Source organism: Arabidopsis lyrata (genome assembly GCF_000004255.2).
Source record: "Arabidopsis lyrata subsp. lyrata unplaced genomic scaffold ARALYscaffold_1, whole genome shotgun sequence".
Lineage (NCBI taxonomy): Eukaryota > Viridiplantae > Streptophyta > Magnoliopsida > Brassicales > Brassicaceae > Arabidopsis > Arabidopsis lyrata.
The window spans coordinates 28,931,559-28,941,871 of NW_003302555.1; the positions used below are offsets into that span (position 1 = coordinate 28,931,559).

Genomic DNA, 10,313 nt, shown 5'->3' on the forward strand with positions numbered 1-10,313 from the left:
CGAATTTAACCAATATAAAGTTTATATTACAAAATTATGAACTTGTGAGAAGTTGAATTAACAATTTAATAAGAATTCTTGATTAAATAGTTATATACCTTGATCCACCCGCCTTGAAAAGTCGCAGCCATATCTGCCATATTCAATCTTTCTGTCAAATCCAAATTATGTTTTCTTTATTTGTGTGTCTCGCTTCTTACTTCTAATGTGTTCTATTTATAAGCTAAAAAAAACTACGCAAGTCGGCAAGTGTCAAGACATTCGTAATTTTGGGGTATGTTTGAAACTTTTTTTTTTTTTTTTTGTCATCTAGGTATGTTTGAAACTGTTATTTTGAGTTTTACATATTTCACAATATCCACAAAACATTATAGCAAAAAGAAATTATATCTTAAGACTATAAATTTGTATTAAATGAATAATGAAGACTATCCAAACAATAAATTTAACTTTAAAATTACCCATTCATCCAATTACAAACTTTAAATAACAATCTTTACACTGCAAATTTACTCCTATAAAAAATTTAGTTTTACCACACGTGGTAACTCTATTGACGGCAGAGGCAAGCCACGCCATTCTCGTTTAAACGTCCACGTTTTGCTACGTCATCACAACCGCATGCATGTATCGGTGTTGGGTCTTTTGTCATTTGTATAGTCTTCGGATCGATCGGCAGTATAAGGTCAAGGAAACACTTGTCTTATCAAAGATCCTTTGTTACTATCATTTCAATACGGTCGGTTTGCGTGGGCACTCGAAAATGCCTGGCAACGTCAAGCAACAAAGTTTTGTCACTTCCCCTGTTACTCTTTCAAACAGAGTAATATAACTTCAGATTCCATAAAATTCCGGTAGAATCCGATGCCTTTTGGGTATCTTATGACATCGTGAGATAATGTCGACAATAATTTATAAGTTATTGAGCCAGCTTTTCTTCTCAGATTTTATTTGCATTAAACATATATACTGTTATTCATTCATTAGTTGATCCAACAAACTAGAGAACACACACACAAGGGGAAAAAAAAAAAAAACAGAAACTGCCCATCAAGAAACAGCGATTTGAACAGTCTTAGGTTTCGGCGGCTGAGGCGGTAACTTCTTGACAACAACTGACAAAACCCCTTCTTGATATTTGGCCGTAACAGCAGCCACGTCAGCATCTTCCGGTAATCGGAACTTCTTAACCAGATTCTGAGCAAGTCTCCTCTCAAGTCTAATGTACTTAGATCCTTCTTCACTCTCATTATCATCATCTCTCTTTCTCTTCCCATTACTCTTTATCACCAAAGTCCTCTCCTCCTCCACAGTAACCTAATAAAATCCCCAATTCATAAATTAAAAACCCTAATTTCCATAATCATTTCAACATTTCTATAGGATGATATAAATACCTGGATATCGGATTTGGAGATTCCGGGGATATCGAGATAAAATATGTATTCTTTGGAAGATTCCAAAATGTCGATTGGGATATTGTTGTTACTTCCTCCTCCTCCACGACTCTCGTTATTACCTTCGCCGGAACGGGAAATCGGGAGAATTAGCTTCTCGATCGTCTCCGGTAATCCAAACAAGTGGTTAATCGCAACAGCACTCATCTTCTCCGATCAATAACTGCCCGAAAACAAAAAAGTTAAAAACTTAAAATCAACGATTCTGAAAGTTTTCCCGGAAAAAATTCGATATAAGAAGAGAATATTTTACCTGGGAATTACGATAACACTTCCTAATTGAATCTTCTTCTTCGATTTGATACGTTTTGAAATTTGTCGCTCCATTGTTATATAGTGAGAAGACACCAGTGAGCTAGAAAGTTCCAGAGAAACAATTCTAGAAGTAACTAGTGATCTTGAGCTGTTTCAAAAGCTTCCACGTCATTATATCTCTTTTTTTATTGGGCCTTGAAAGTTATTTACAGCCCATTTAAGCCCATTGGACTTAATTTATGTCTTTCTTTCTATTTTAGTTTGAGTCTTGTCTACCTACCTAACCAAACTATAGACAAGACAATAATATTACTTTTTTTTGTCCAAACTGAATAATAAAAGAAGAAAAAAACTATATTATACAAATTTTGAAATCCGTCAGTCAATATTCTTCCAAACGAAAAAAAATGGCAAAAGCATAAATACCTTATAGCGATATGTCAATTTACCATAAAACCATACGAGTACTCACGGTTATTGCTTTTTCGTTATTAAAGAAAAGAGTGAAGGGTGTTTTCGTCATTTCTCATATCCATCGGGTCAATAACGGAGATTACCTATCCGGTGACCTTATCCCCTCGCCGGTGAGCGAATCTCAGATCCAAAATTTTGCACTTTCTCCGAATCTCAAAATTCAAGCAATCGGTCGACTTTCATGGAGGACGACGACGAGATTCAGTCAATTCCATCTCCGGGAGATTCTTCTCTTTCACCACAAGCTCCTCCTTCTCCGCCGATTTTACCAACAAACGACGTTACGGTGGCCGTCGTGAAGAAACCACAAACGCTAGTTTCTTCTCAATCTCCGTCGAGGAACGCTTTAGCGTTAGTGGTTCATACTCCTTCTGTAACCGGTGGTGGTAGCGGTAATACCAGAAACGGACGAGGAGGAAGCGGTGGTGGTGGCGGAGGAAGAGACGATTGTTGGAGCGAAGAAGCAACCAAGGTTCTAATCGACGCTTGGGGAGATCGATTCTCTGAACCAGGTAAAGGAACTTTGAAGCAACAACATTGGAAAGAAGTAGCTGAGATTGTGAACAAGAGTCGTCAATGCAAATACCCTAAAACTGATATACAGTGTAAGAACAGGATTGATACGGTGAAGAAGAAGTATAAGCAAGAGAAAGCTAAGATTGCTTCTGGTGATGGACCTAGTAAATGGGTCTTCTTCAAGAAGCTTGAGAGTTTGATTGGTGGTACTACGACAGTTGTTGCTTCTTCGAAAGCTTCGGAGAAGGCTCCTATGGGAGGAGGTCTCCGTTCGAATATTTATAAACGGCAAGCTAAAGGAAATCAGATTGTGCAAGGAGGGGATTTGAAGAGAAGCTCTAATTCGATGCGTTGGCATTTTAGGAAACGAAGTGCTTCTGAGACTGAGTCTGAGTCTGATCCTGAACCTGAGGCTTCTCCTGACTCTGCTGAGAGTCTGCCACCGTTGCAACCGCCTCAACCGCTTTCGTTTCATCTGCCCAAGCGGTTGAAGGTGGATAAGAGTGGAGATGGAGGGAGTGGAGTTGGAGATGTGGCGAGGGCGATACTTGGATTTACGGAAGCTTATGAGAAGGCGGAAACGGCTAAGCTTAAGCTAATGGCGCAACTGGAAAAGGAGAGGATGAAATTCGCTAAAGAGATGGAGTTGCAGAGAATGCAGTTCTTGAAAACTCAATTGGAGATAACACAGAACAATCAAGAAGAGGAAGAGAGGAGCAGGCAGCGAGGAGAAAGGAGGATCGCTGACGATGATGATCGCAATGGCAAGAATAACGGCAATGTAAGTAGCTGACAATTGAACACAAATGTTCCTATGATATTGCTATGATAAGCTGGATTTAGGATTCGATGTTGTTGTTACCTTGTGGGATGTGTAAATGTAGAAGTTATGACTCTGATTTATCATTATCATGTTGTTGTTGTTGTTGTTTATCCATCGTGTCTGAAACATGGGCAAATTAAAAAGCTTTGAACTTGAATAGCTTGTTGAAAACTCTCTGAATCTTAGTAGAAGAATTCTGAACTAGTAGTTTGTGATTCTAGCTTAAGACACAACTTATAGAATATTCACCAATGAGATTAGAGACTATTGATTGGATTAGTCAGCATCTTTATCCTTCAATTAAAATCTCCTTAATTAAGCCAAAGCTTATAATTAACCTCACTAAAAATATTCAATGCTTCTCTTTCTTCCTCTATAAAACCATTTTCATTGCAAAGGAAAAAAGAAGATAGAGACAATCAAATAAAAACCCGAAATAATTAGAAAAAATATTGTTATATATTTTTGGATAAATTTGTTGATCGGATGGGGTTCCTACACAAGCTGTGGGATGAAACGGTGGCCGGACCGACGCCGGACAATGGTCTCGGGAAATTGAGAAAGCACGATTCATTATCCACCGTCCGATCTTCTCCTCCTTCTCTCTCAAGCGATCAAGTCACCAGAAGCATAATGGTTACCAAGGGGAATAACAATGTCCGTGGTCTCCGTAAATTGAAAATGGATCCGGATCGTGTTCCGGATTCTCCAACTGGGTCAATCAGCAACCCTGGGACGCCTTTAACCCGTATTTATTTCTCCTCTCTTCCTCTAAAAAAAATTACTAATTAACAATTACAACGAGAAACTTATGGCGGTAAAAACGTACATGATTAAGGGCATGTTCGTTTGATCATCTGACATTTCTATCCCGATGGTTAATCTAAATGTTTCATCCAAATGCTCCATCTGAATATTGTTCGTTTCAATTTTTGGATATTCATTTAGATGGAGTATCTAAATGAATTTTTGTTTGTTTGTTTAATTTTTATAAATCTTCATTTGCATCTAGATGACTTTAACAAAAAAATGACTAAAATACCCATACTTTTAATTTAATTATATTTTAATTTTAATCTTAGTTATATTAATTTAATTATTGCTCTAAAATATATTTACAAATAAATAATTTCAAACTATGATTTTAACATATAAAAATTAATTTTACGTTTTTGGCGAAAAAATATAATTTTACGGTTTTGACGGGAAAATATGATTTGCCAGAAAATATGATTTTACGGTTTTGGCGGGAAAATTTGATTTAGCGAGAAAATATGATTTTACAGGAAAATTAAGTTTTGTGCTTTTGGCGGGAAAATATGATTTTATGGTTTTAGTGAAAAACACAATTCTTCAATTTTTTCGGTTTTGGCGGGAAAATATAATTCCATATTTTTTCGGCCAAAATCGTGATTTTATAGTTTTGGCCGGAAAATATGATTTTACGGTTTTGGTGGAAAACACAATTCTTCAATTTTTTTGGTTTTGGCGGGAAAACAGAATTCAGTAATTTTCCCGCCAAAATCGTGATTTTATAGTTTTGGCGGGAAAATATGATTTTACGGTTTTGATGGAAAATGTAATTCTTCAATTTTTTCGGTTTTGGTGGGAAAACATAATTCCGTAATTTTTCCGCCAAAATCGTGATTTTATAGTTTTGGCGGGAAAAATATGATTTTACAGTTTTAGAGAAAAATATGATTTTGTAGTTTTGGAGGGAAAATATGATTTTACGGTTTTGACGGAAAAACATGATTTTGCGGTTTCGACGGAAAAACATGATTTTATGGTTTTGGCGGGAAAACATGATTTGGCGAAAATTTGATTTTACGGTTTTGGCGGTTTTGGCGAAAAACTATGATTTTGCGGTTTTGACGAATTCTATAATTTTCTATCAAAAATCATGATTTTACGGTTTTGGCGGGAAAAAAAATAATTTTGACGGAAAATGGTAATCTTTGATTTCACGATTTTTAGATATTTTTTTGGTGTAAATATGTGATTTTTAGATATAAAATGAGAAATCTATGGAAAATAAAAATTATTTGATATATGATTGTAAATGAGGGTATATTTGTCATTTCTTATTTTTGATTGAATCATTTCCATCCAAATGTTCCAATCATGTTCATCCAGATGAGTTTGACAAATTTGCCTAAAATTACAAACTCATTCAAATGATCCATCCAACTGATTCATCCAAATACTCTGTTAAATTGTCAAAAAACGAACATCATTCTTCATCTCCATCCAGATGATCCATCTGAATGGAGAAACGAACAGGCCATAACTTGCATTGAATTTTGTATGTATGGGAATGGAATGCAAGTTAATCATGTACAAAAATAACTAAAAGTTATGCTAACTATGTAAATGAATGTTGATTGTTAGAAAATCATTAACGAATAGAGTATGCTATACAAAATTAAGACTTAGTACTCACATTTGGGTAAACCATATTTGATGCAGCTGGGACACCATGCTATGATTTGGGACCATTCACTGCCGGTAAAATCCCTTCCTCCGGCGAAGACGATGCTGCAAGTCTCACCACTTATGAATGGTAATTATCTCCATCACTTCATTTCCTAATCAATTCCCTTCATGTATGTACCTATATTATATTTGTGTATATGCAGGATTGTGATTAACGCGTTGGACCGTTGAATGAACAAGCCGAGAGAGAAACATCATACGGGGTTTTTGTGTAAATATAAATAACCTATACATGTAATTATGTAAATATTTACTGATAAGGTCAGTATCAAATGTAATGTCTCTTGAAACAAAGTATCCATTTCTATTACAGGGTCTTAAAAAGATTACTTGAACCCCTGCCAATTTCCTCTAATCTTTGAAACTTTAAAGCTTATATCAAGATTCTCTAGTCTCTACTAGTACCGACAAAGACAAATAAAAAACCTTAATTGTACAATTTGCTGCATAATAGAGGACACTCGTCGACAAAACACTTGATGCTAGTTAAATTAAAGGTCAGACACAATGTACTAATGAGAAATGAAACTATACAACTTTTATAACCGACAAATTACTATGTTTCAAATCTATCATTACAGAACCACAAACAACATAAACCCCAGAAAACCAAATCCCCTTTTATTTGATGTTATCTTATTGCTTGGCTTACAATCCAAGTAAAACCTATAGGTTACAAACTGAGCATAAAGCTCTGCATACATAAATAAAACCAACAGCTTTAAATGAAAGAGACACATACATAAAGACGCTTGAACAAGGTCTAGAAAAAAGCAAGAAAGTGATAAAATTAAGAAGAAAGAAAGAAAGAAAAGAAAAAAAGTATCTCAGAGACAGTGAAGAGAGTTTATTACTGATAGTACATGAGCTGCTGATGGGCCGCAGCTACATTTTGAAAGCCACCATCGTACATAGCTGCACTTCCTCCAGCTCCTGCTTGCCTTAGAGAATGTTGAGCCTGAGGATGCATCTTGGCTAGAACCAGTTGCCTCTCATATGCTAAGAGGTCCATTGCAGACAGAGCAGGGACTGGGACCGGGGCTGGTGGGGGAAGTGGGTTTGAGGCTGTGCCTGATGGAGTTGGTTTGTTTCCCCATGAACACTGCAATAAATCACAGAAACAAGGAAATGGGTTTAGGGGAAAACTGGTGGTAAAAACCAATTACGAGCAGACTTTGGTTGTCTAACACTTCTCCACAGAAGTCAGAAAGATGCAACAACAGTTAGATCTACGTTATCATAACCGAAGTAAATACCTTTATCTGTCTGCTAAAGAGGTAAGGCTGAGCGTTGCCCATCTGAATAGCAAGAGCAGCCTCGTCATGAGTGTTATATCTCACAAAACCAAACCCTTTGTCTCGCTGGACACGAACCTCTTCGATCGCTCCAGCACCAAGGGTATAGAATAGACGGTGTAGATCAAGCTGAGTTACCTGCAAGATTGACAACTGTCACGAAGCGCAAAACGAAAAAGCCAGGAGCTGTTGCAGAGTTTATTCAGAACAATTCGTTAAGTTGACAACTTACTTCTGGAGAGAGGTTTCCTACATAGACAGTTGTATATTGAGGATTGTTTTCAGGGGCATCTTCGTTTGACAGCTCTCTACCATCCTCTGCAAAATCAAGTGTTAAAACAAATGTAATCTTCATGAAAATTTGCAGAAAATGAAAATTCTAGAAGTTGCACAGTAAACAAACGAAAACCTGAAGAGCCGTTTGTAAGTTCCACAACACTTTTTCCGTCAGAGCTATGCTTGTCCTCGCCAAAAGTAGCACCTTTTGTTGCCCAGTTGCATCTGATCTGTCTGCTACTTAACCATTTACCTGAGATGAGGTAAAAGAAACAACTGTTCTAGTACTGGCAAAACTAAGTGCTTGGAATCAAGAAAATTAATTAATTCTAGAGACAGCGCCTGGTCGACACAGGTAACAGATAACTTCAACAGTTGTTCACCAATAAGCTACAAAAACACAGAATTTTCCTGACCAAGTTTATCCTTTCTAGCCACAATATTATACAGCCAAATGCATCATAAGAAGTATCAGCATGTCGAAACCAAAGTTCACAAAAGGAAACCATACAACTCTAAGACCAATATGATAATTCTTACCATTCATCTCATTTATGGCAGTTTGAGCATCCTGCAAATTACATAAACATTTAAAAATCAATGTAAAATTATGAATGGAGCTAAAACAAACAGTCACCCATGATTAAAAGGATACAAAACCTGCTGATTACGGAAGGAAACAAACCCAAAGCCTCTTGAGCGTCCAGTTTTCTGGTCCCACATTACTCTTGCGTCCCTACGTAATAATAAACAGATATTAGATCAAAGATTCTGATGGACTGTTCAGACAAATAAGCTTAATCAATAAAGAATATCTTGTAATACATAGTGATATATGTGTACAGCTTAGTTGTGTAACTAAATTTTCCTGTTTTAACCAAGTAGTAACTAAAATCAGAAGATCAAGCACAAGAACTTACGAGCAGCTATTAAAGGCAGAAAAGCTATCAAACAATGCTGCATCAGTAACCTCTGGACTGAGATCTCCAACAAAAATGTTGAAATGACCTGCATTTCATGGAAACAAAACCATTCAGCACCACGCCTCACTCAAAAAACAAAAAGAAATTCCTTGACAATCAATCCGTGCTAATCAAAACTTACTTGATGTATCTTCCCTTTGACCAGTGGCATAGGCCCAATTAACTTTCATAGGCTGTCCAAATCTGTGAAATCCAGTATTAAAATCTAAGAGAAAAAATGAATTAAGTAACTAAGAAGAGCATGAACTATCAAAGTCAGATTCTTACATATGCCTTCCATTAAGAGTCATTATAGCCATACTAGCACATCTTCGATCAAAGTAGTGAACAAATCCATATGATGACTGTAAAAGTGTGAAACATTCATGTCTAGAAGTTAGCTTTTGGAGAACAATACAGAAACGTTTCATTCGAATAAAAAAAAGAAGGGCGGTTTTCGAAACTCCACCTTATCCTTTCTGATGAGTTTACAGCTTTCAATAGGACCAGTACTTGCAAAAATCTCTTGAAGAAGAATCTCTGTGACCTGCGTATGAATGTTGCCAGCATACCTACAATATCAGAGAACAATTTAAACGTTGAAACTCTGCATTATACCAAAAGGCGAAAGAAAGAAAGAAAAAACCATTGAAATCAAAACACACTCACACACTACGGCAAGTAGTGGGATCAAAACCAGGAGGAAGGTTTCCACTTGGTAAAGGCTCCATCTGCAACAAATACAAACATTAAGAGATGATTGCAGAGCAAGTAGCAAAAACCACTCCTTTTCTACACGAAAAACTACCATTACCATCAAAATCAAACACAAATCAGCAGAGAAACCGAATTACTAACACGAAACACAAGCTCACAATCAAAAGCTCAAAACTTTACACGATAATTAGCCAGAGAGATTCATAAGATTAGGTAACAGAGCTCAGTGATTAAAACCCACGAATCGGAATTAGAGAACAAGCCCTAATTCCGAATCAAACCCGGTTTAAAAAACCAAATAGCAATTAGAAAGAAAATGAATATAGATAGATCAAAAACCTGAGGAGGAGCCATAACACCAGGATGATAAAGAGAAGGATGTTGTTGCATCATAGCTTGTTGAATCATAGCTTGTTGCTGTTGTTGATGTTGCTGATGCTTAAGCCTTTGATTCTGCATTTTTTTGCTTTCTTTCTCACTGCGATAAAATATCTCTTTGTTTTCCCGAGAAAATTCCCCTTAAGCTAGGGTTCAAAATCAAGTAAGAAGAAGAAGAAAGAAAAAAAAAAAAGGAAAAAAAAAAGAAAATAAAAAGAGAGAAGAAAGAGAAAATAAAAATGGCACGCTCTCTCTGAAGGAGTAAAGAAAGGCCGTACGAAACAAGTGACCATTTATAGAAGTATGACGATTTCTTCGAGAGAGAGAGATAGAATTGGTGTGATGCTGTAAAGATTTTTACTATATTTAAAAGTTTTTACAGTGAATTATTTACCAATCAGATTTTTCACTCCTTTTTTTTTTTTCTCTACAGCTTTAACAGTCCATTCTTTTTTCTTTCTCTCTAATTGTACTAGTTTTTTTAAAGTCCCAATAATGAGACTTTACGTTGGCTGTAACATTTTTTCAATTAATTAAGTATTTCGTTTAAGATTATTTATCTTCTATTTATATATCAGATTCATTGATTGTTCAATATAAAATATATATATTTCACTTAATAGAAACAACAATTCAACAAAAATAAAAACATTCAAAAAAATAT

The 10,313-nt window shown here is 36.0% G+C and overlaps 4 protein-coding genes across 4 annotated transcripts; 2 read left to right on the forward strand and 2 right to left on the reverse strand.

Moving 5' to 3' along the window:
* Positions 1 to 919: 919 nt before the first annotated feature.
* On the reverse strand, positions 920 to 1,965 carry LOC9330537 (17.4 kDa class III heat shock protein). The gene is made up of 3 exons (XM_002894430.2): positions 1,711 to 1,965; positions 1,398 to 1,620; positions 920 to 1,317 (listed from the first exon to the last, which is right to left on the reverse strand). Exons 2-3 carry the CDS (start codon positions 1,602 to 1,604, stop codon positions 1,051 to 1,053), a joined length of 474 nt encoding a protein of 157 aa, XP_002894476.1. The 5' UTR covers positions 1,605 to 1,620; positions 1,711 to 1,965; the 3' UTR covers positions 920 to 1,050.
* A 131-nt stretch (positions 1,966 to 2,096) lies between these two features.
* On the forward strand, positions 2,097 to 3,696 carry LOC9330538 (trihelix transcription factor ASIL1). Its single transcript, XM_021014934.1, has one exon. The coding sequence runs from the start codon at positions 2,368 to 2,370 to the stop codon at positions 3,493 to 3,495; it is 1,128 nt and encodes a 375-aa protein (XP_020870593.1). The 5' UTR covers positions 2,097 to 2,367; the 3' UTR covers positions 3,496 to 3,696.
* A 223-nt stretch (positions 3,697 to 3,919) lies between these two features.
* Positions 3,920 to 6,358, forward strand: LOC9327848 (dormancy-associated protein homolog 4). The gene is made up of 3 exons (XM_002891740.2): positions 3,920 to 4,273; positions 5,995 to 6,088; positions 6,165 to 6,358. Exons 1-3 carry the CDS (start codon positions 4,012 to 4,014, stop codon positions 6,190 to 6,192), a joined length of 384 nt encoding a protein of 127 aa, XP_002891786.1. The 5' UTR covers positions 3,920 to 4,011; the 3' UTR covers positions 6,193 to 6,358.
* Positions 6,359 to 6,537: 179 nt separating this feature from the next.
* Positions 6,538 to 9,977, reverse strand: LOC9327849 (oligouridylate-binding protein 1A). Its single transcript, XM_002894431.2, has 12 exons — positions 9,611 to 9,977; positions 9,224 to 9,285; positions 9,024 to 9,126; positions 8,843 to 8,919; positions 8,697 to 8,758; positions 8,513 to 8,600; positions 8,253 to 8,328; positions 8,133 to 8,163; positions 7,726 to 7,845; positions 7,549 to 7,634; positions 7,278 to 7,454; positions 6,538 to 7,123 (listed from the first exon to the last, which is right to left on the reverse strand). The coding sequence occupies exons 1-12, from the start codon at positions 9,728 to 9,730 to the stop codon at positions 6,872 to 6,874; spliced, it is 1,254 nt and encodes a 417-aa protein (XP_002894477.1). The 5' UTR covers positions 9,731 to 9,977; the 3' UTR covers positions 6,538 to 6,871.
* Between the last annotated feature and the right edge of the window lie 336 nt (positions 9,978 to 10,313).